The sequence below is a fragment of the Ammospiza nelsoni genome, chromosome 12 (assembly GCF_027579445.1).
Source record: "Ammospiza nelsoni isolate bAmmNel1 chromosome 12, bAmmNel1.pri, whole genome shotgun sequence".
In the NCBI taxonomy this organism is placed as follows: domain Eukaryota; kingdom Metazoa; phylum Chordata; class Aves; order Passeriformes; family Passerellidae; genus Ammospiza; species Ammospiza nelsoni.
The window spans coordinates 2,067,072-2,092,005 of record NC_080644.1 but is presented as its reverse complement, the minus strand read 5'-3'; the positions used below and the strand labels follow the sequence as shown (position 1 = coordinate 2,092,005).

The window sequence follows — 24,934 nt, the reverse complement described above, 5'->3', positions numbered from 1 at the left end:
CCTGCCAGACCTGATGTATAGTATATACAAAAGGTATAATTTTCTGGGAATTAACCACAGAAAAGGCCCATCCTCTGAAAGGGAGTACAGGAATTGGTGATCAAACTGAAACTCTGTCTAATGTCAGGAACAGGAGGGAAAACCAATGTGTAAATACCACTTTAATAATTGCTTTTATTGGCTAATTCAGGCTTACAAATAAGATGGTGTTCACTGATGCTCTGGGTAGTGTTGAACTTAACTCAGGAGATACTCACTGCTTACGCTGCCAGCATTGCAAGTTGCCCCAAAATTCTTTTGTTTTTAATCTTTGTTTTCTCTACATTAGACTTTCTCAGATTCGAAGAGCACATTTCTTGTATAAATGTACACATTGTAATATTTTCCTCAGGGTTCATTTTTAAGAAGGAACAGTTGCATTTTCCATCCCTGCCCCTCAGGAGTGCTCCCATCACAGCTCGGGATGCACATTTAAAGAGCCCATTAAGGCATTCAGCACCTAAGCAGGACAGGGTGGATAATTTGCAATGAATCCTCTGTTCAGGGCACACTGGCACTTCTGTGTTCAGCCTCTTAGAATGGAGCTTTTCAACACCCCAAATTCCTGCAGATACTTTTGACTGCCACACACAACAAGTCCTCCCCGTGGCTTGCAGGAATTGTCTCTCTTCCCACCAAATGCCAAATTCTCATTTCCTACTTTGCTGTCACTGCAGTGCCACTGCTGTCATTTACAGAGTGGGCAGGGTCACAGCTGTGCTGCTGAAGGAATGCTGTGAAAGTCCAAGGAAAGAACACTTTGGAGCAGTTTTAACTAAAATTCAGAGTTAAACGCTGCTGGGAACAAACATTCCTGTTGAAAGCTCAGCTGAGGCAGTGCATGCTCAGGGACAGAAGGGAATCTAAATCATTCTCCCAGCTCAAGCAGGGAAGCACTGCTCATCCAGATCAAGCTTTATTATATCAAAACACCTGGACTTCTTATTAATTCCTGCAGTTCTGCCCCAGTCCCCTTGTGCCCATCCCCATCCTGGAGGTGCCTGGTGGGAACAACCTGGAAATCCCAGGCACAGCTGAGCCCTGTTTGGTGCTGGGGCTGGCTGGGAGTGCCTGCAGGATCCCTGCAGCTTTCTGGAACATTCCTAAGGACAGCTGTGGTTATCAAAAATGGCTCTACACCTCCCAGGTGTGTGCAAAAAGCTGCACCATAGATATCTTTGAGGAATCACCAAATTGGGGTTCACTGTGTAAGTAAATGACAGATCTGGATCACAGGGAGAGGAATTTTAAACTTATGCTTGAATTTTTAGGCTATAACTTGGTCTTTGGTTCTTTCAGATATGAAAAGGAATATATGGTGGGGGTAGAGAGGAGTTAAGCCCCTTTTTTGGGGAAAATACATCAGCTAAACACTGCAATGTGTTGCCAAATTCAACTCAATCCCTAAAACAAAGGCTGTGGCTCTGCCTTGCAGCACAGTTGCCTTCTGTTCCCTCTGAAGTTCCAATTCTCCTGCTGGATGGGAGAATGACCAAGCCTAATTTAATTACTGTTACTGTAGAAACTACAAACTGTTACCAAATAATCATACTAAAAATCAAGATATCGCTGCCAACAGCTCCTCTTTTCTCTCTCTCTTTTTTTTTCTTTGTGGATTATGACTTGTAGTATCTGTAAATGCTAAAAGCAAAGTTTCCCTGCACTGAGTGCCAAGACAAAACAAACAGCATTGCTGGTGAGTAAGAGAGAGGCTCCACAGTTGTAGCTTAAGAGCTGCACAAACATTCTGTGTTTGCTGAGCCACTCTTTATTTTTGTGGTCTACAAAACTACATTCAGAGCGCAGCATAATTAAAACAAGGGCAGAATTCATGAATTCATGAAGCATTTACTATGTAAGCCAAAGAAAAGATAAATTATATGCCTGAAATGTTTCACTGAGCCATGATTCATGCAAACAAAAGTGCTGGCAGGAATACATTCTTTTGATATGTTTGGGGTTTTTTTTTTTCCTGATGACTGAACTGAAACTACAGTATATTTAAGGTGTTTATTACCCCCAAATTTAGCTTCTCAAAGACATGAATTGAACATTTACATAGCATCTATTAACTCCTAATACTGATCTTCTGTTATTCCTGGGGTTTCTTTCACGATTTACCCCCAGGGCTTTGAGCGGGGAGCTGCCACAGAGGCTTTTGTGGTGATTTTGTGATCCTGCAGGGCTGTGTGCTCTCTGCGCCTGATTTCTGCGCTGATGGCCCCAGCCTGGGCTCTTCCTGCAGGAGCATTCCCATGGGAGCACAGGATGGAGCTCAGCCCCTCTCCAAGGCCAGGCTGGAGGGATCCTCTCTGGCCAAGGGCAGCCTCAGCTTGGGCAGGGACATTTTTAGTGGGCAAAATTAGAATAAAATTGTTCTAAAGAACCTTTCCCTGTGCTGGGTGGTTAAAATAGCACAATAATTGTATAATATGGATTTCTTTATGTCACCAGTGGAAGGAATAAACTTTAAATGCTTTAAAACCTCAGAGGGATCAGGACAGCTGGGTGTGGGGTGGGCAGTGCCAGCAGAACACAGGGAGCTGAAATGGGCACATCCAACGGGACCCATCTGAGCTGTGAGTGGAGTTCAGGGATTTTGGGATGGCCCCAATCCTCAGGATCTGCAGTGGCTTCAGTTCTGGATCAGCCAGGGGTGCTGGAAACAGCTGTGTGCAGCTCCCTCCTGAAGTGCACCCCAAGGGATGCATTGGGCTTTCTGTAATTCCAAAAACTTGTTAAATCTGTTTCTTTTCCTTGATAGCATCCAGCTCTAAAGAGTGTGATGGCACCAAGCACTTGTGCTGTGAAGCTGGTTTTGTTCAGCAGCACATCAGCCTCCTCCTCCTCCTCCTCCTCCTGCCTCAGTGTGCCCTGAGCCCCTGGAGCAGAGCCAGCGTTTTCCATGGCCCCAGAGCTGTGTGTGCCACCCTGGGCACGCGTGTCCTGCATGGGACAGATTGTTCTGGGGCCACGCTGGGGCTGGCAGCTGCACAGAGTGCTGTGTGAGACCCTTCAGTGCCTGGGAGCATTCCTGCCCTGCTCTGCTGCTCCTGGGCCAGCCTGCAGAGCTGGGTGGGTGGGGAATGGCACTGAAGTCCCCTCTGGCATTTCAATGGATGCTTTAACCCCCTATGTTCTGCTGGCACTGCCACCCCACACCCAGCTGGCCTGATCCCTCTGAGGTTTTAAAGCATTTAAAGTTTATTCCTTCCACTGGTGACATAAAGAAATCCATATTACACAATTATTGTGCTATTTTAATCACCCAGCATTCTTTAGAACACTTTAATTCTAATTTTTCCCACTAAAAAAAACACTGAGTATAATGGGCTGGTTAGGGAAAAATACCTTTGATGTCACTTAGGCACTCTTTGATGTCACTCTCTCCTGCACAACACTTTTGTTGAGTTTTCCTGTGCAGGCTCAAGGTAAAGGTGGCCAAAATGGAAGGTAAATTCAGTGTGAGAGGTGCCAAACTCTCCAAAACTGGTTCAAGAGTGTTTTTTTAGAAGCAGACCCTTGTCCAGGTGTCTAAAGAGAAAACAATTTCGTTAATATTACCTACTTGTGAGTGCTTGAGCACTGGAAAATGTTTTGGGGCTTTGGGAAGTGTAATTCCATGAAGAGAAGAGGCAGCTCCATCTGGCTAAGAGGAATTACTTTGATTTGTTACCTTTTTCCTTCATTTAATGTTTGACATGTTGGTGTTTGATAGATAAAACTGATTCCTGGCATGGCAACCCATCTTTGTAAGGTGCACTCAGACATGGAGCTGGCAGGGCCAAAATCTCAGCATTTGCTGCCATTTTTCACAAGTTCAGCCCGGAAAAGCCAAAAGAGGAGTTTGGGGCTCGCGCTGTGCCTGCTGTGGCTGAGACCAGCGTCCCCCCAGCAGCAGCAGCAGCGCTGAGTGTCTGAGCAGAGAGGGAAGGAGAGGATAAATGCTGGATTGTTCTGCCCGTGGGCTGGGCAGGAATGGTTGGAATTGCTGCTGTGACTCCCAGCGAGTCACAAAAGCCACTTCTGCATTCCACGGGGAATCGGGCAAGCTGGCACTGAGCAATCTGTGCCCCCTTTTATGTTTCAGGAGATAGATGAGTGCAGCCAGAAGGAGCTTGGGCAGGACTCTGCAGGTGAACAAGACCTGGCTGCACCTGACAGGGCACAGGCAGAGCAGCACAGTCCCCAGGCAGCTGCAGGACAGGGCTCAGTCATGAGCTTCCTCAAAACTCTGGTAAGTTCTGCCTTTCCTTTCCATCTCTTTGGGCTTCAATTGCTTCCAAAAAAAACCCTGTGGGACTGGAAAATTTATATAAATAATGTAAAAATGTATAAATAAATGTGAAATGTTCTCTGTCCTTGGGGGGATGAGGAGGGGGACACTGAAATGATCAAGTGAGTGCCACCTGCTCTGCAAACTTCCACTTCTGCACAGATTATACAGATCTGGAACTGTCTCAGAGACTTTCTGCTTGATATTCGTTTTGTACCACCTCTAAAAGTTCATTTTTATTAATTGATTAGGAGCTTGAAGAGTAAATATTCAATCCAGGCATTTTTCATCATAGCCATTATGTGTTCTCAAGGAATATTTGCATTATCAATTTTCCCACTTGAGGCAAGCAATATTTGTATTTTCCCTTTGTGCAAATAAAACCTGCTGATTTCAAACTTATCTTTTTGACCCTTTGGAAGGCTGGGTTGAGTGACTGTTTTTTCTCAAATTCTTTTAAGGTCTCCCCAAGCAAAGCTGAAGCCAAAAGTGATTCTGAAGACAAGGTAGGCAGTTCCTTTTTCACTGCTCATTGGGTGTTTTTCACACAGGGATTTCCTCTTCATTTTGTTGGGCTTTTTCCCTAACTGATACAATCATTTGAAGTAATTTCAAATATTTTTTCCCTGGATAAATTGAAAAGGAAGAGACTGAACAGTGCCATTCTTAATGTCATCTGTTACAATCAAAATCTGTTGTGTTTTCTGCAAGCTTGGTGATGATTGGTGATGCTTTTGGTTGCTTCTCTGACTTGTCTTTGATCTAAAATTTCAGTGAAAACTTTGAGTCCACAAAAAATTCTGTTTGCTCATAGAACAGTTTTCCTTGTGACTTGAGAAAACTTTATTAAGAAACCAGGAATAAAACCTTAAAAATGGAACTGTTTTTTTCCATGCAGATATTAGCCAAAATCACAACATTTTTGGGTTTTCTCCTATTTTTTTTAATTCTTCTGTCCTATTCAGTCTTTGCAGCAAGCTTGGTTAGTACGTAGGAGATTTAATTCTCAATAGCTCTGAAAATTATTCTCAATAATTTTGAGTAACTCTGAAAATCATCAGATAGAGTGAAGCTTTTCCAAACAATGTAGAAAAGGAGAGACTCAGGGAGGCTCAGGGAGACTTGCAGCTCTTCCCAGAGGTGGTGAACAATCTGGTTTGGATAGAAACAATCCAGTTTGGATGGAAACAATCCAGTAAAACCCCATTTCCTTCCCTGAGTGTGTCCCCTGTGCCAGGTGACTGCTGGTGCTGCTGTCATTTGGACAGGGATATTCTGGGTGGGTTTGGTTTGCTGGCACACCTGGCAGGGCAAACAAAGCCGGCTGACTTGCAGGATGTGCAAACTCCTTACAGGAGATTAAGTGGGAGTTCTCTTTTATTGGGAATTCCTTTATCTGATATGGCATTTATACTTCAATAAGGGGAAATATGTTGAGGACGTTCATTTATCAGCTCCCAGGTAGAAAAGCTGCAGATTTTTTGGCTGATAGGAAATAATGGTCTTTTTTTTTAATGTCAAAAAAAAACAACTGAAGGGTGTTAAAGGTAAAGCTTTGCTAAGTGAAGTTTTCCTGAGTGCCATGGGGGTGTTGGGTGGCTGCTATGCCTTCAAATGATAGAATCATGGAATATCCTGGAGCTGGAAGGGATCCAAAGGTTCATCCAGCCCTGGCCCTGCACAGACCCCCAACAATCCCACCCAGAGCCCTGTCCAAGCCCTCCTGGAGCTCTGGAAGGTTTGGAGCAGGGAACGAGCTCTGGAGAGCCTGGGCAGTGCCCCAGCACCCTCTGGGTGGGGAAGAACTTTCTGTTTCTGTAGGGTCAGGCTCTTATCAGTGCTGATCAGCTCTAATCAGCTGTGGGCCACGTGTGCTGCCAGGCACACCCTTGGTGGTGTCTGTCCCTCTCATGCCTTGTGCAGGCTGAGCTAGAACAGAGACTGGACAGACCTATGAATAAAGCAGGGATTTATTCAAAGGATCCCCTCCATGGACCCACCTTGGGCAGCACCAGAGCCCAGCCAGGGCTGCACCCAAGATGAACCAAAATGGCCCCAAAATGCACGAGCTGGCACGGGCTCTGTCCCTGGGATCAGCTCTGCTCCATTTGCACCTTGCAGTTCATTGTCCCATTCCAGCTTTAGCCCCTGCAGTCCCACCCTGCTTGTTTTTCTCTCTCCAGCCCACGGGGTTTGTGCTCCTGGGCTGAGATTTGGGCCATTTGTCCTTGGTGCCCAGCTGGAGCAGGAATTGTTTTGTGTCCCTGCTCTGTGCACAGAGTTCAGCATCCCCTGATGTGAACCCAGACCCACACACTAAAGCAGCACAGAATGTGAAAAATAGAAAAGCTCAAACCTGAGGCATCACCCCGGTGGCCATCCCTCAGTTCCTGTCCCTCAGTGCCCGTCCCTTCCTCTGTGCCCACACGGGTTCAGAGCCCGGTCACACCTGCTCGGGCAGTTCCTACAAACCAGGAGGATGTTTGGACAAGGTCTGCCCCAATCGCTGACCTCACCCTCCTGTGACAGGTTCTGAGCTGATCCTGTGGCACTCTGTGTTCAGGAATTGTAAGAATTTTGCAGGAATAAGGGTCATTTTTGCTGTGAGAATTAGTAAGGAATAATCCTTCCTCCTCCTCTAGGCCAGGTAACCAAAGGCATCTTCCTGCTTTAAAGCCTGAGACCTTGAAGAATTAATTAATTAATTTCAAGGACATTAATGCAAGCTTGAAATATTTTAGGCAGTGTATATCATGAATATTCACACTGCCCTTTTCCTAAATAATGCATTATATAAAACATTTTAAAGTCCCTATTATGCCGCAATAAAAAGACTGAATGTTCCTCCAAAGATTTATATATTTGCCTGTTTAAAAATTATAAATCCTAAATTGCTTCTTCATGACTTGGAAAGGCAGATGTTTGTGGAATTTAGGTTTCAGTTTAGTGGAGGTTTTAGAGGGAAGGTTGTGGTGTAATTTGGAATCAGGTGGATTGCCTTGGCTTTTATTTTGCTGCTCATGAGAAAGGAACTCTGAGGAGAGCTGAGAAGTCACTCAGGGAAAACCCCACAATTTATCCAGAGCTAAGAGGGAATACTTTCCTTTAATCCCACGTGTGTGATGATGGAATAACGTCTTTGCTAAAGCAAATATCTGCAGCAAACACTCACCTGCACCTGCTGTTGTGCACAAGGGCTCCAAGGCGGAGAAGGGCCCAGGGGGCCAGCCTGGCCCGAAGGCAGCACCAGGATCCCCCTCCAAAGGAGCCAAGAAAAAGAAGGCAGAGAGCCCCAAGCTGGGCCACGGCACCTTTAGCAAACTCTTTAGGCACAAGGTTGGTATGGAGCTCCAGGGGCAGCAGAACCCTGGGAATCACAGCTGGCTCCTGGCACCCACACACAGAGGAGTCCTTGCCAACATCTGGGCAGATGTGCAGAGCTCTGGAGGTCCCTGGGGGAGCATTTCTGTGCTGGGGGAATGGGGACATCCTGAGCTGCACCTTCCTTTCACTGGGCTCTCTGTGAGCTCGGGGTTCTGGAGCAATCCCTGGAGCAATAATTCCTGCGAGTTACTAACACTGACTAAACCCCCTGGCCACTAAAAACCAAATCAGAGGTGCTGACAAACAATGAGTTGTGTAGAGGTGGCCAAAGCCTGAGACCAGAGAGGTTTGGGAGCTCAGCCCAGCCCCAGGTCAGGTTTTATGTCATTAATGTACACCTGAAATTGGCATTTTGGGGCATCTGATACGGCAGAGAGCAGGCTGGAGCATGGAATTTCCTGCAGAAATAGGGATTTCTCCTTGCAAGCAAGAAAATTAATTTATTATAGTTCTGATTTAGTTTGGAGTAGAAAAAAATTCTGGGTTTGATGGCTACTTTAAAGAACTTAAAATGCACAGTCAAGCAAATGGCTGTTTCAGAGGGCACAAGCTTTTGTATTAAAACCCAGAAATCACCAAAAATGTTGGTCTCAACCTCTGTATTTAAAGATTTCTGCACTCTCTGAAGATAATCATGGCAGGCAAGCAGAGAATTGAAGCTTTTTAGCCCAGAGAATGCAGAAGCAGGGACCCTTTCAGTGGGGGAGGAACATAATTAATAAATATGTAATTCTCCCTCCAGACACCCACGTGGAATTTCTGGTGAGTAGGGGGCTTTATAACCAAGGGCATAGGGCATTCTTTAATACATTTTAAAACCAAAAATGTTCTTTCCACTATCTCATTTTTGAGGAAAAAAAAAGTCATCTGCATATTACTGAAGGAATAATAGTATTCCAAGTGAATTCAAGTGTGCAGTTCTTCCCAAAACCTTAAATTTGATATCTCAGCTTCTTTTTTTAATAAAATTAAAATATTAATTACTTGTTCATAATGAATTAAGGTTTTCTGGTAAAAACCGAACCTGACTGGCATTTTTTTTAAGATTCCATTCCAATAATTAATCTTGCAATAAATTGTAGTGAGAAGAGTGCCTGGAATATTTAATGGAAGTTGAAAGAGTTTGTGATTTAACAGAAACATTGTTTTTCAGGCTCCTGTGTTACAAAATCCTAACTCTAAGGCAGCTTGTGGTGCTCTTCCTATCCATGCACGTTTGTCCTTCATTCCATGCTAATTTTGCATATAACTGAGCTGATTTATGGAATTTTCCCTTGGAAGAGAAGGGTGAATCCCTCACTTGCAGCACTAATGCTGAAGCCAGCCTGTGCCATTCTCACCCTTGTTCTCACCTCCCGTTCTGGATGTTATTTGTCAGAGCTGACCATAAAAAAGAAGTTCTTGGCTCCTGCAAAATAACTCCCCAGAAAATATCTCACCTGCCCTGCAGAATGTCTCACCTGTTCTGTGGAGAGCTTCCCAAAGTCTGCCCAGGCTGCTGGAGCCTGGCCAGATGGTTGTGTGGGTTTTTGTGCAGCTCAGGTCATTGTTCAGTGTGAGGGGTAGGAGATGCAGCCAAAATCCCCGGCCAAGGAGGGATTTAACTGGCTCCTGATGAAATTTGTGTATCCTGATGGAATCAGGAGCCCCATCACTGAATGGTTGTGCTGAAGGAAATCCCACCTCATGCCCAAAAACATGAGAGGCTGGGTGGGACCAGCCTCCAGCCCCTGCAGAGCTGCTCTTTGGAGAGCTCCTGCCCGAGTTCCAGTTCAGGGCTCTTCCATGCCCTGGGTTTTTTCCAGCATTTCGTGTGCTGCCTGTTTTGGATGCCAGGCATCCGAGCCTCCTGCTGGAAGGTGACGGGAGCACATCCCTGATGGTGGTGTGGGATTCCCATGGAAAACACCCAGCTCTGTGTCCCTGAGCACTGGAAGCTGCAGACACGGAAAAATCTGTTAATACTTTAAATTCTCTGTAGTGACTTACCTGACCTGAATGGGAATGTGAATATGGGAATACATATATAAATATACATATTTTTAAAGAACAAGTTGAGAACTACAAGCACAAAGAAAATAGCACCAAGCTCTGCAGGTACAAGGATGGGACCTGGCATTCCCTCCAGCCTCCACTCTTCCAGGGATCAGTTTCCATGGCTGCAGGAGCCAGGACTTGCACACACATTCACTAAAAATAAAATAATTGGTGCCACAGACAATTGCTGGCCTGTGGAACTGCAGTGCTGCCGTTGCCTCAGACAGACTCATCTTTGTGTTTTGTTTCCCTGCAGGCTGCGAAAGAAACCCAGCAGACAACCAACACCAAAGTGAGTAGGAGGGGTTGAATTATCTGTGCAATGCAGGAAAAGGGGAATTCTCACTGGCATGTTTGGTCTTTAAGTGTTTTAATTTATTTTAATTTCTTTATCTGCGTTCTGGCTTTGCTGTGTGTGATGGTGTTCACAGGGGTTTTCAGGTGAGGGAAGAGATGAGAATGTTGACTCCATGTTCAGAAGGCTGATTTATTATTTTATGATATATATTACATCAAAACTATACTAAAAAGAATAGAAGGAAAAGTTTCATCTCAGAAGGCTGGCTAAGCTAAGAATAGAAAGGAATGAACAATCAAGGTGTGTGTCTCGGACAGAGTCCAAGCTAACTGGGCTGTGGTTGGCCATTAATTACAAACATCCAAGATGGGCCAATCCCAGATGCACCTGTTGCATTCCACAGCAGCAGATAACCATTGTTTACATTTTGTTGCTGAAGCCTCTCAGCTTCTCAGCAGGAAAAAATCCTAATGAAAGGATTTTAATGAAAAGATGTCTGCGGCAGCTGTGTCAAGCAGGGATGGAAGGGCAGGGGAGAACGGGGAGAGGCGGTGCTCACCTGCCCAGGTGATGGCTGAGCGTGCTGGATTTGTTGCTCACAATCTTAATTTCCTTTCGTTCCCAGAGCCCTGAGCAGCCTCCTGTGAGCTGTGTGAAAGCAGACAGAAATGTCCCTGCCTGCCCAGAGCCGCTGCCCAAGCAGAACCCAAAAGCTCCAGAGGCCGCGGCCCCTCCGCAGAGCGTGAGCACAGAACCACCCCGGGAGGGCACCAAGGACAAGGGCTCAGCCACCCCTCTGCCCCTCAGCAAGCTCTTCTGGAAAAAGGTACTGGGGCTGCAGTCATTGCTGCCAAACCCACCACGGGCAGCAGCTCCCGCCTGTTCCACAGCAGGGACGTGAATTTATCTGTGGTGGTTCTCTGGCTCTCTGTGACCGTGTTCACAGGGATCCCAGGGTGAGGGAACAGATGAGGATCTGACTCCATGTTTCAGAAGGCTGATTTATTATTTTATGATATATATTACATCAAAACTATACTAAAATAATAGAAGAAAAAGTTTCATCAGAAGGCCAGCTAAGAATAGAATAGCAAAGAATGATAACAAAGGTTTGTGGCTCGGCTTTCTGTCCGAGCCAGCTGACTGTGATTGGCCATTAATTACAAACAACCACATGAGACCAATCCCAGATGCACCTGTTGCATTCCACAGCAGCAGATAATCAATGTTTACATTTTGTTCCTGAGGCCTCCCAGCTTCTCAGGAGGAAAAATCCTAAGGAAAGGATTTTCCATAAAAGATGGCTGCAACAGTTCTCTTGTTTTATGGAATCAGGAATGCTATCCCCTCTCAATTCAATGCTTCCGTTGAATATCCCCCAGAGTTCACAGAGTTCTTTACTAAAATTCATTATTAATAGAGATAAAGCTCTAAAACCTCATTTCATTTCTTTGCTATAAATGTCTGAAAAGCTGGGATCAGGGGAGCCTATTCTTACTCAGCAGAAAATGTTCTGTGACAGAGCAGACCAGGCTTTAATTTGGGGTCTCAATTGCTTAGGAAGACACATTGTTCCTCCGGTTAAATAATGATTTTAACTAAATTTAGGGCTAACTCTAAAAACACAGTTCCTGTTTCCACAGTCCTTATGGTTTGTAAGCTGAAGTTTATTCATTCTTAATTTCATTTCCTAGATGGGCTGTCTGAAACTTTACTGAGTCACAGGATGTTAAATAACTGCTTTTCTGGCCTTCTGCTCAAGCTCAAATCCCAGAAATTTGCTGCTTCCAAACACCCAGATGCCCCTGAGTTGCTGCTGCTCCTGCAGCTTCTTTAGCTGAGTTTTCCCACTGGAGATGCACTTTGGATATTTTATTTATGTTTTAAAAAATCCCAAAGGTGTTTAGGTATTTACAGAGTAAACATGCTTGAAAATAATCAAAGCTTCAAACATTTGCCACTTGGGACTGAATTTCCAGGGGAACTGAGGGGATCAGGTGCTTGGAATGAGAGGAAAGCTGGGAAGAAGAGGGAGAGGGAGGTTTTTCTGTGGTTGTTATTGCTACAGAAACCTCCTCCTCTGTGTAATCCGGCTTATTTGAAAGCAGAGCTGGGAAGCAGGATGTGTGCTGAACATCAGGATGAAATAAGGGAAAGAAGAGACCTTCTGGCAGGCTGCTGTGTAAAACAGCAATAAATCCAGTCTGAGTTCAGTCATTTGTTAATGAAGTATCAAGGATTAAAAAAAAAAAAAAAAAGAAAGGAGAGGTGTACAAAAAACCAAAAGAAAACAGGTTGGCCTCAAACTCAGCTTGGTTTGAAGACTCTGTGCGGTGTTCTGCAGTGAATTTATCTTTTTCTGGCACATTTAATTCGCTGGCCTTTTGCTAGGACAGAGAATCCAAGCTCAGATAGGTGGAGAATTCAGAGTCAGGAGTCGCTTTGCTTTTGAAGTCACAAACAGCAACCACAACACTCAATAGATGCAGGATTCAGCTCCAGCTTCTCTTTCCAGGCACTCTCTTAAATATCCATCTTCTGATGAGCTTTCACTTCAAAGTGCAGCTAATGAAGTGCCTGTCAACACGTGGCAGTTAATGCTGCTGCTCTGCCTGCAGATGAATAAATATGGAAAGGGAAAATGAAAAATTCCTTATTCAGCTTCTCAGCTGGGAGCCACTTTGTATTTGCCCCATTTCCTGATCAGTCTTCACAAGAATTTTCAGAACTGTTACTCAAATATTTGCTGTGCCAGCATTTCTCCTTTTTTTTTTCTTTTTTCAGAAGGAATACTAATAGGGAATTACAGTGGGCAATTTCCAATATTTGTGTTGGAAAGCTGCTTCCAAGGCCTCGTAGATATCTGATCAGGGCAGAGAAACATGATGCTTCACATTTATCTGATCAAAGCAGGCCAGGCCAGGGTGGAAGGTGATCAAGGCAGCATTATTTACACTGCTCTGGGACCTGTCTTTAAAAGCAGATGTGTTTGCTTTAAAAACTTGAATTTTAAGCGACTCTTGCCATGCAACTGCAGGAAAATCATGCTTGTTTTGCTGACGTGCAAACAGCAAACTGGTTAATTACTGGGTGAAGCAGAACATGGAATCCCAGGATGGTTTGGGTTGGAGGGACCTTAAAGTGACCCGTGCAGTGCCACCCCTGCCATGGCAGGGACACCTTCCACTGTCCCAGGTGCTCCCAGCCCTTTCCAGCCTGGCCTTGGCACTGCCAGGGATCCAGGGGCAGCCCCAGCTGCTCTGGGCACCTGTGCCAGGGCTCAGCACCCTCACAGGGAGGAATTTCCTCTGTACATCCAACCTAAATTTCCCTTCTTTCAGTGAAGCTGTTCTGCCTTGTTCTGCAAAAGAATTTCCTGAAGAAATGTGCAAAAATCCCTGATACTGGAAACAGCTCAATCCCTGAGTAGCTGCCTAACCCTAATTTAACTGGGCACTGCTTTTTGGAGCTTGGCATTTGGTGCCAGGGTGCTTTTGTTTGTTGTGCCACCAATTCCAGTGCAGAGCCAGAGCTCAGAGACAAAACTGCTTTGGGGTGCAGCAGAGTGATCCCAACCTGCCCCCTTGGAGAGGAGAGATCCCAGGAGCTGAGCTCTGCCTTGCTGAGCCACTGCTTCCACTCTGCTCTGAGTCATTCCCTCCCAGCAAATAGATGGGGAATTGATGATATGGATGTGTGAATAGGCAGAGATCCAGAGTAAAATTATTATAGATTGATTATCTCCAAGCTGTTCATAAATATAAATTAAATGTACGATTCCACAGGAGAGTGGGATGTGCTGCAGCCATCTCAGGCAGCAGGGGATAAGGAATATTTATTCCCTCATCATTCTTCTCCCTGTTGCCCCACCCCCAAAATGTTGTTTCTTCCACAAAAGAGGAGTCAGGAACAAAGCAAAATCTTTCCTGCTGTGGTAGAAATCCATGGTGAATCCCCTTCTTGAATGTGGAATTCCCTGCAACTTAAAAATATGACAGAACTAAAAGGTGCGATGGAATACTGAGTAAATATATTGGATGGCTTCTGTAAGAAGGACTAAATAAACTGGGATTTTATTTGCTCGGAAATGGAGATGGAAAACTGCTGGAAAGGGGGACAGGAAATATAATTGTTCACAGTAAAAGTGGCAGAGTCCAAATAAAAGAATGTGGTGACAAATAAGAATAAACAAGTGACAGGACAGGGGGAATGGCTCTAAACTGGCACAGAGGAGGTTTAGATGGGATATTGGGAAGGAATTGTTCCCTGGGAGGGAGGAGAGGTCCTGACACAGATTCCCAGAGGAGCTGTGGCTGCCCCATCCCTGGGATTGTCCAAGGCCAGGTTTCAGCAGTTAATAGTGTCCATAGTGTGTTTCAAATAATCTTAATTCTGCTTTTGAGTGCAAATTCCTGAGTATGAATTTTCTCATATTTACTGGATTCACTTGACTCCCATCTCCTCAGGACATGCATTGCTGTGTGTGATTTCCTTTTCATTCTTCTTACATTGTAATCAAAGCTAGGTTCTCGTGATTGAGAACCAGCAACTCAAGGAAGGTTATTTCTTTCGTTTATATAAACTGCTGGGATTTTAACACTTATTTACTTCTTTCATTTGGGATTAATCAAATTCCTGAAACAGCACAAAGAGAATAGTGAAACTGAGGATGTTTTTATGCCCTGTTTGATTGTAAAATTTTAAGAAATCAACCAACTCCTCACAGATTGAGTCAGAATGTTTCTTCCACTTTATTCCCAATCCCAGAACTCCTCGGAAGAAGCAGAGGCCGTGAGCAATGAGAAGGCAGAGGTGGCTCTGGAGGCCGTGGCCCCCGACAGGGACGAGAGCAAGGGCACAGAGAGCACCGAGGTGAAACCGCGAGGGGCGGAGAGCAAAACGCCCAAGGCAAACCTGAGGAAGTTCTTCAAGCTGGTAAGAGCAGCTTTGTCCTTTGGGAGCTCAGAGGGCTGGGTCGAGGCTGGGAAAACACTTTGTCTTTGTCTGGGAGGGCACAGGGGTGCTCAGGGATGAGGGATGCTCAAGGATGCTCAGGGATGCTCAGGGATGAGGGATGCTCAGAGATGCTCAGGGATGAGGGACACTCAGGGATGCTCAGGGATGAGGGATGCTCAGGGGTATGAGAGGTGCTCAGGGATGAGGGGAGATCAGGGATGAGGGACACTCAGGGATGCTCAGGGATGCTCAGGGATCAGGGATGCTCAGGGATGCTCAGGGATGAGGGATGCTCAGGGATGCTCAAGGATGAGGGATGCTCAGGGATGCTCAGGGATGAGGGATGCTCAGGGATGAGGGACGCTCAGGGATGCTCAGGGATGAGGAACACTCAGGGATGCTCAGGGACGCAGGCTGGGATTTCTCCCCGCATTCCCCGTCCTGCATCTCCCTCTCGCGGCTCCTCCCGGAACATCCCAAGGGCTCAGATGGCCCTTTCCCCACCAAGGTGGCCCAGGGAGCTCCATGGGTTGCGACACCGAGGATGCTCCGCTTCACAAAGCGCAGCATCCCCCTGTGGGAAGCTCCTGGAGGAGCCCACCTCCAACCCCGCCTCCAGCCCCATCTCCCGCTGGCCACGGCGCTGTCAGTCCCCCTGTGCCGTGCCCTGTTCTGCCCTGGCTTTGGGGAGCTGTATTTTTAGTGGCACGACCGTTTTTGGCAGTTTATGTAGGTTAGGTGAACTGGCACGTGAAAGGAAAGGAGGCAATCATTCCTGCAAAGTCCATCAGGTGGGAAAAAGGAAAGGCAGAAAGTAGAATCTGATCCTGCTTCCCAGAGGAAAAGTGCTCCCAAATCATCTGCAGTCCCTGTGCTGCCCTGCTTCCCCATATAACCAAACTTAGGCAGTAAATAGCATTTAGAATTGAGAATAACTCTGTTGTCACAGCTATTGATGAAAGTGTAGCAGGGTATTGGCTGTCCCCACCCTCCTCCATTTAAAAACATCCCAGCCCACCCTGCTCACTGCAGCAAACTTTGTGGGCAGCCTTGGCCAGCAGCAAGCCCAAGTGACCAGAGGCAAGGATGAGAGGTCAGCAGCGCTCTGCAGAGAAATCCTTGGCATTGTTTCATCCTCATCTCACTGGCAGCAAGAGGGAGCTTTGTCTAGACCTCAAGGCCTTTACTCTGGTTTTGGTTAAAAATAATCATAGCAATAAAAACACGAGGTGGATTAGGGAGGTTGGCTAAAGCAGGGCTGGTCTTATCTGGGTTTGGGGTGTTTATAGGGAGAAAGGTAACACTGATTGCTGTTAGAGCAGGGTTTTTTTTTTTTTCCTAGAGGCTTTTGAGGACTTGCTAAAACACAAATGCAGAGCAGATCTTATCACAGCCCATCCTCATGCACTCTGGAGGGGTTTGTCCCCAGCACAGACCACACTGTGCTTCCTCCCCTGCACAGATAAAGCTCCCGAGCACAAACCTGTGCCAGGCCCAGCATGGCACCCTCAGGGACAGGCTTTTCCCACAAAAGCCATGAATTGTCATGGGGTGGTTTCATTTTCCCTCCTGCTGCTGCCATGCATTGATTTCTGTGGTTTTGTAGGAAAGGCAGGTTGCAGTGAGCCCATCTGTGGGACCAGGCTGGTGCTGTGTGCTCCACGTTACAAACACAGAGCTGCAGCAAACCACAATTCCGCCCGAGATAAATTTAGAACAAAAGTCACATCCTTTCATTGTTTTCATTGAACTTCTGCAATGAAAAATGACATTTAAATTTGGGCACTCTGAAATCCTGCAGTTTGTTTTATGCTTTGCTGCTGAGCTCTGTGCGTTCTGAGGCACCCAGGAGAACACACTGAACCCTCCAACACATTTTTAAACACAAATACTCATTCCTGTTGTCCCTTTTGTAGCACTAATTGTAACTTAAGCTTAACCTAATTCTCACAAAGCTTGTCCTACTTACTCAGTCTGGTCAAATGGGGGTTTCTCACTTTTAAATCTAGATGGAAATGGGTTTTTACCTTAAAAAGATACTTCAGAGTCAAGGTTTGCTCTGAGTGACCTTCCAGTGCTGCAGCCTCAGGCTCTGCTCAGATTGTCCTGGCTGGGAAGTGTGGGAAGCAAGGAGGATTATTATTTAGAGGTTTAAAGACTGCAGGAATAAACTGCAAAGCAAAAATCAGGATTAAATGGATGCTGATGACAAAATATGGAAACATCCCTCCAAAGCTGAGTGGGCTTTAATTATTCACAGCACATGCACTTAGTAGGGTGGATAAATAGAGAGCAAGTCCCACTAGGTCTTGTAGGACAGATTTTGGTCTGGAAAGCAAAGAAAATCTCTTTCCTAGAAAATTCCAGAAAATCTCTTTCCCAGAAAATTCCAGGGCTGACAGCAGGTTCTTGTTTTGGGCTGAAATGATCCCTGCTCATTGGGATTGGAGGCAAACCTGACTGGCAAGCGACAATCCCACAGAGCAGAAGCAGCAAAAGCCACCCTGGAGATGGGGACATCTCCAAAGGGGAGCTGCTGAGGTGCCTTCGAGCCTCGATTGCTGGGAGTTTCCATCCTGGATGAAGGCTCAAGCAGGACCTTTGCTGTTTTAGTCAGGCAGGGGGGATGCAGGGACCCCCGTGCAGAAGAGGGACACGGTCCCAGCCCCAGACACCACCTAAGTGACTTTGTGTTTCTGGCCTGGGCTTCCTCATCCCCTGGTGATGGGCTCTTGTCACCTCCTCCCACCCAGCTCTGCCTCTTGAAGTGTAAAAGTCACTGAAAGGAAAGTGCTGCACTCACTGAGCTTCGTGTATTTACACTTCTCTGTTTCTTTTATCTGTTTGTAATATTAAACAAGATTTTAAAGAGTCGACATCATTTTTTTTTTTAAGAAGCTTTTTCCGGGTGTGTTCCTTTTCTTAAAATAATCAGTGGGTTTGTGTTCAGTCTTCTTCCTCTCTCTTGCTGCTTTTTGACTTTCTGCAAGAACCTTGGCTGAGGCAGTGGAACTAAATACACACAGAATTATTTTTACTTTGTTGATTTACTTGTCTTCTGAGGAAAGAATCATTTAGGTGGAAACTCTACAAAAGAGAACTGAAAATGAGAATGAAAACTGTTCACTGCAATGTAACAAAAGCCATGATCAGATTTGTTTCTTGTTCTGTTTTTGTTTCTTTCATTATGTGTTCATAAAATCTAAACCTTTGGGTGTGGTATTTTCATTCTATTCTTCATAGCTTTCAAAATGCTTCATAAAAATAATATTTTCATTAGAAATACAAATTCTATTGAGCTTCAAACCCTCATCTGCTGCAAGTGAAGATATTCAGAAGAATTCATCTCTCAGTAATGAGAACTAAAACAATGTTCTGTCTATAGACAGTTTCCTTTAAGAGGAAAACTGAAGTTGCATTCAAAACTGTCATTTCAGAATTTCCTTTTTTAAATAGCTGTAAAATTATATCTCTCTCTTCCTATTTTCACAGTGTCTGATGACACCAAGGTTAATTTTCATGAATTATGTCTCTAAAAGCATCCTAAATATAGAAGAGCCTTGTCTTGTGACACTTAATCCTTATTTGATACAAGAGCTTTGTGAAGTGATCTGAGTAAGACAGCAAATGTTTCAGCCCTGGATCTATTTTATTATTTGAATGAGCAGCCAGCTTCCTTCCATTTCTGTAAATCAGTTTATTGTTCTTCCTCCTTCTCTCCCTTGCCCTGGTGTAAAGTAGAACAGTTTTATTCCTCAGAGGAGCCCAAGGAAAACTGGATCTTGCTGACTTCTTCCTTTTTTGGGGATTTCTTTGAAAGGATTTCCTTAAATTATGCTGTAGTGTCTCTGGAATGCTGCGATTCTTCTCCCCTTCCCATCCCTGCCACTCTGCACCCTGCAGAAATTTCAGCACTGCTCCAAAACCACAGAAATCCTGGGCTTGAAAATCAGCCTTGGCCCAAGGTCTCCTGTAAGATAACGGGGAAAATGTGTCCATTTTTCATTTTTTATTTCATTGGCACTGCTAATGTTGAGGGAGGCAAAGCAAAGTGCCAGGAGCAGCTCCCCTTTGGAGTAAGGAGCATTAACATCTTTCATTATTCATTGGCCTCACACCACATTTCCTGAGCTGCTCCCATCAATATCAAATCTGCCAATTTCCTGCCTTTCAAGGTTAATATGAAACACCTCAAAGAGATTATCTGATAGGGTTTGAGTTGGGTATTTTTTGCCTGGAAAATGTATTATGAATATTTTTTAAGAAGTGTTTAGTCTGCCTGACATCAAAGGCCCCACCTGCTCTCAGCCATGGGGTTCTGCTGTGGCTGCAGCGCTGTCTCAGGCACGTGTGGGGAGGAAAACTCTGCTTTTACACCCACAGACAAAGCCACAGATTGCACAGAGTGTTTCTGAGGCTTCCAGGCTCCTCTGGCCCCTCTGTGTCTGGGCTCAGCCCAGAGCTGTTGTTGCTGCAGCGAAGGTGAACGTTGGCAATTTCACCAGAAAATCATTTTCTCACTTCCAGTGGGAAGGGTCTTGGGAAGCAACTGCTCAGAGCTCCCAGATTTAACTGAGCCAGAGACATTTTCAATTTGCTCTGTGCCCATCCTTGTGCTGGGGGAGCTCCTGCACCCCTGGGAACTGCAGTGTCACTTCCCAGGTGAGGTGACACAGGTGGGGTGTGAGCCTGCTTGAAACATTTATTAATCTGCTGATCTTCACCTTCTCCTGCACAAAGAATGGATTTTTTAAGCCTAAGAGCAAAGCAATCCAGGTGTGAGGAAATATTTACCACATATATCAATCTCTGGAAAAAGAAATCATTCCAAAAGCTCATATGCAGTAGAGGAGTTGTCTCCTGGTCAAGCCTGACTGTATTAAATGGGTTCTGTGATTTAAACATGCAACTTTTTTAAGATTATGTAGCAAGAAGAGCTGAATTGAGTGAAAAAGGCAAAGCAGCAGGATTGTTGTCCCCTCTCATCCTTGTTTCCCCAAAATTAGGCAGGCTTGAACATTTTTTATTTTTAAATGCAAGAGGTGCATTTGCATTCTGTTTCTCTAAAGTTTCTGCTTTCAGGGTTTTCTCTGAAATCATGATATCTAAAAATGTTTTTGTTTTGAATGAAAGCTAAGCCTGGCGTGTGAGCACATAACCCCAGGCCTTCAGAAGAACACCAAATATTTCAAGAGTAATGGTAAAATTCCCAAAGCTGGAAAAATACACAGCATTAAGCTTGGGCCATGGCCTGAGGGCAGATGTGAGATTTCCAGCTTTTCAACATGGCAAATTTGTGCTGTTTTAATGATGGCAATAAATAAAGCCATATGGGTTTGGGGTTCTTTTTACATTAAAAAAAAAAATCCTATTTGCAAACAGATTTCCTGGCAAAACCACCCTCATTTACTGCTTTCCAAACAGTGACAATTTCATGGTCTGATCCTTTGTTTGCCAGATAGGATTTTTCTTGTGTGAACTTCAAATATATCCTGAACTTCTCTGAGTTCCAGAATCTTCCCCTTTACTCTAGGCAGGTGATTGTGTTTTTTGGACGATTTCCTGTCTCTTCTTTTGCACTTGTACGTGAAATTTTCTATGACATTCTGGCTTCCCTGAGTTGTTAATTTTTGGGTGAAGTGTTGTTCATTCACAGGGAATTTCTTTTCATCCCTTGCTTTATGGGGTCCTTTGATTTTTGTCCTTTCCCAGATCTTTTCCTTGCACTTTTTGGGGGTATTTCAGTGGGCAGTGACTGTCAGTGATGCCCCTGCCTCCTCGAGCAGCCCCAGCAGACACATCCATGAAGTTGTTCCAGGCAGGGATGGTTCAATCCCTCAGTCCTTGCTCGTGGAATTCCATCAGCTCCCTGTGATCCTTCCCTGAGCCAACACTGCAGGAGCTCATCCCAACCTCTGGCAATGCAAACCTGCTGGGCAGCAGGACTCCTCCTGCCAGGTGGCATTCCAATTTTTAAAATAATCTTATTTTTTCCCTAACATATTTATGGATCTCCTTCTGAACTCTTTCCGTTGCCCACTAAAATAACCCCTGTTGGCTGCAGACTTTGAACGCCACGGAGAAGCCTCTCGCCCCACCTGAGAGCGACCCTGGGGGCCCGAGGAGCAAAGAGGGCTCCAAAGACAAGAAGGCCACGCTGGAGCTGGGCAGGCAGAAGGGCAGGGAGCAGCCCGAGCCCCGGGAGCAGCCAGCAGCCGAGCCTGACTCCATCCACAACGGCGGCGACGCCAAGGAGCCCTCCCACAAGAAGGCAGAGAAGAGGCAGTCCCTGGGAGGGTTTTTCAAAGGCCTTGTACGTTCATTTCTCTTCCCTTTTTTGCTGTTTTCCGAATACTTTCCACGTGCTGAGCACTCCCAGCTCCTGACAACTGGACTGTGAGTTGTTCCAGCTCAGGAAACTATGTTATTAATCTTTTTTTCCCCTTTTCTTTTCCTTTCTAATCTAATCTTTCAAAGTCTCCCTAAATACATTTGCTACAGCTTGTAAATTAATCTCTTTTACCATAGGAACAACCTTATCTGTGCTCAAACCCTGCAGCCGGGCACTGATGCTGTTTGCTTGCATCAATGGCTCCAGTTGTAGCCAAAATTCCAGCATCTGTAGCCAAAATTTCAGCAATTTTAGCCCAGCTGGGAGCAGAGGCTGGAGCTGCAGTGTTTAATCCGCATTCCTGCACTGTGATATCCTCCTGCTCTGTGCCATTCCCAGCACGTGGAAAGTATTCGGATTTTTTCTCATCAGAGTATGTGTTGCACTAACCCAGGCTTCTCCCGAGCAAAATCTGGGGGAAAAAAATACTCCAGCACCACGATTTTGCTGTGTGTGCCCTCTAAAATGCTCTGCCCAAATGTTACATCCTCACTGTCACAAAGCCATGAGCTGGTGGTACCTGAGCTCCTCACTGCCAGGGCAGAGCTGGAATTTGTCCCTTAAAAAAGGCAGAACAAAGTTCTTTCTTTCACGAGAAAGAAGGGCTTGGAAATTCCAGTTCAGCAGGAATCAGCAGCCAGTCTGATCTTCCTGCTTTAATCAGCAACCACCTTGAAAATGGGTGCAGCAGGAGACTGCAGTGAGCAAATAAGTGACCTCTGCAGAATGGGTGCTAAATGAGGCAAAATGGGGATTATCTCCAAGGAAAATCCTCCTCTTCTGTCTCCTCCCTCCAAGTCTTTTATAGGAAGAAAGGCAAATTGTGTCATCTCATTCCCTGATCAGTTTAGAAGTGACTTCATCATGCTCAGACAGGAGCTGGCACTGGCAGGGCCCATTACTCCTGTGATGTGGGAAATCTTCACCTGGTGGGGATAGTTTTAGGGGTTTTGGTTAAATTTGGAATGAAGAGCTTACTTAGTATTGGCTGATGGTTAAATGATGGATTTGCTGCTACCTGTAAGTGGCCAAACCCTTTCATTCTGCTCTAGAGCATCCTCCAAACTCAACACCAGGGGAAGCAGAAGTGAAGCCACTGCAGCCAGCTCAGCTGCACAAGGCTACAATCAGCTTTAGATGGCATTTTTCAGTCTATTGTGATTTTTGGCTGCTCTTTTTCATAGTGAGATCCTCCAAGGTGAAACATTAAAGGAAGATCAGTGAGGTGGAGCCTTATCAGTGTAAAACCTTACTGGTTTAATTCCCTGAAGGGCATGAGGAAGTCGAGACCTTTCACTGCCCATGTGTAACACAGAATCCTCCTGAAGCAGAGACTCAGGTTTCCAGGAAGGAACAATTCCCACATTATTCTGCCTGTTTCCTATCCTAGGGAAAGCACAGAGGCACCTTCAGCTTTGTCACGCTGGATTTTCTGCTTAGCAAGGCATGATTTGGGTTACAGACAGCACTGACACCCCACAGTAATAACAGTGACCTCAAACACTGTTTGTGGGTCCTTTTTGCTCAAGTTTTGGCAGCTTCAAGCCAGCAAAATTAGGTCAAGCACCTTAAAGCAGAGCCAAGTTTTTATCAGTTAGTGAAAAAAGTGGTTGGTATAGTTAGAGCTATACATTTCCTTCATCTAAGCTGGATTAGTGTCTTGGACTGGTTCCAAAGCCAGAATTATGTTTGCAGTGTAAAAAAAGCTTTATCACTCGAACATTGTTGAATACCTGTCATGCATAAAAGTATTTAATGTTCCTTTAACCTAGAGCAGAGCAGGGCTGGCTATAATACACCATTCATCATGCCTGAAGGACTCTTAGCAGGGCTGCACTGAAGCGTTCAGGGCAGGGAAATGTTACAGAAATTATGCCAAAACTTCAATGCTACAGACACACAGCAGCCTGGCTCTGGTGTGTGAGCCTAGGTCCTGACAACAATTGTTTCCATGCCAATTGAGAAAATTCTACTAAAATAACCCCCACATTTAGGCAGGAACTTTGTGTGGTTCTTGTGATGCACATGGTGCTCATATATTTGTGCATATTAAATGAAGAAAAGCAGGGAGATTAAATCAGTGGCAGCAAAAGTCCAGGGCACAGTTCCAGACTTGACCTTTCAGAAATACTTGGAAATGTTTCTAAAGGTGTCTCCCTTGTTCCACAGGGCTCCAAAAGGATGTCGGATGCAGAAGTGCAGACAGATCCCGTGTCCATCCTCCCTGCTGGCAAATCCAAGTAGTGCCCAGCCCTGGCTGCTCAGGAGGCTCAGCAGCTCTCTGGGAGCTCCAGGAATGACTCCTTTCCTTTCTGGCAGCAGGAATGACTGACTCCTTTTCCCTCCCACGGCTGTCACGAACACCCAGGGCTGAAGCAAACACTGGCTGCCATCGCAGGTTGTCACTGGCAGGGTTTGTTTGTTCCTCACCTGTAGAAAGCAGCTCCACAGATCCCCATGAAATGTGTGTAAGGTAAGGTGCTGTGGATGGTTTGAGGCGTGGGTAAGGCAGGCAGGAGGGTGGCAGAGAATTCAGTAAATGGCAGGAAAAGCAAGCAGGTGGCAGAGGAGGGCAGCGAGGCACGGGCAGAGAATCCTTCACTTCAGAGAGCTCGAGAGCAGCCAGGAAAGCACAAATCCCTGCAGAAATGTCCTGCTTTGGTGTAACCACGGCCCAGTCACTTCTGGGGTGGTTTGGGTGGAGCTGGGATTGGAGCTGAGCCCTTCAGCCCGGCAGAGCCCGCGGTGACCGAGTCCTGCTTGCTGCTGGTTATTAATGTAAATTAAAACGCTAAAATGCAAAGGCCTGGCGGGATCGGGGCAGCTCCTGTCTCGGCCGGGAGGGGTGGGATAACAAATTAAAAGCTATTTAAGGTTCTAATAGGACACAAGAGGGCAGCCACGTCCCCTAACGCCGGGCTGTGCCTGCCAGCCCGGAATTAATGTTCCTTAGATCATAGGAAACTTAGCTGTTCATCCTGATGTTTGTTTATATCCATATTTGTAATTAATCCTAATAAAAACCAAAATCAAAGCTGCCCAGGCAGCTCTCTGCTTCACGAGACTCCTGTAATAACTGTAGTTAATAAATTTTACAGAAAATAAAGATTTCTGTTCGTTCAAGCCTAGCCTGTACAGGGAACCAGGGGCCTGACATTTTAATCCACACTGATTTTAATGATGCAATGCTGTATATTTTGACATCCTTATCTTTAAATAAACTAATACTTATCATTTGAAACAAAAAACCAGTTGCTGTTTCAATTTCCAAACCAAGTTTGTTATTTACATCCCCGTGGTCTGATGATTGATGTGACATTAAGGCATAAACCAGCACAGACAAACCTTGTCTGTGGAGGGAACAGTTGTTATCCTCTCTTTATTTGAGGGAAGATTACACCTGGAAAGCAGGGGGGAATTCTGTACATTCTGCACAATTATGTTCCTAACTAATCAGAGAGGACAGAGGGATCCCTGCAGCTCAGTGGGATTTTGGCTCTGGGTTCTGCAGAGCTGCAGGTTTGGGGTGCCCAGCCCGAGCTTGCAGCTGGTT

At 45.4% G+C, this 24,934-nt stretch overlaps 1 protein-coding gene across 6 annotated transcripts in view; it reads left to right on the top strand.

Annotated features, from left to right (window-relative positions):
- Positions 1 to 24,629, top strand: part of BCAS1 (brain enriched myelin associated protein 1) — a 34,583-nt gene extending 9,954 nt beyond the window's left edge. For 4 of the 6 annotated variants that reach the window (XM_059481071.1, XM_059481070.1, XM_059481073.1 and 1 more), the window contains 8 exons: positions 4,130 to 4,276; positions 4,777 to 4,821; positions 7,511 to 7,651; positions 9,993 to 10,028; positions 10,660 to 10,860; positions 14,802 to 14,969; positions 21,055 to 21,303; positions 23,551 to 24,629. In XM_059481071.1, the coding sequence (XP_059337054.1) occupies positions 4,130 to 4,276; positions 4,777 to 4,821; positions 7,511 to 7,651; positions 9,993 to 10,028; positions 10,660 to 10,860; positions 14,802 to 14,969; positions 21,055 to 21,303; positions 23,551 to 23,625 (1,062 nt within the window). In that variant the 3' untranslated portion in view covers positions 23,626 to 24,629. The remainder of the gene's footprint in view (positions 1 to 4,129; positions 4,277 to 4,776; positions 4,822 to 7,510; positions 7,652 to 9,992; positions 10,029 to 10,659; positions 10,861 to 14,801; positions 14,970 to 21,054; positions 21,304 to 23,550) is intronic. The other 2 variants (XM_059481074.1, XM_059481075.1) reach the window with 2 other exon arrangements.
- The last annotated feature ends 305 nt before the right edge of the window (positions 24,630 to 24,934 follow it).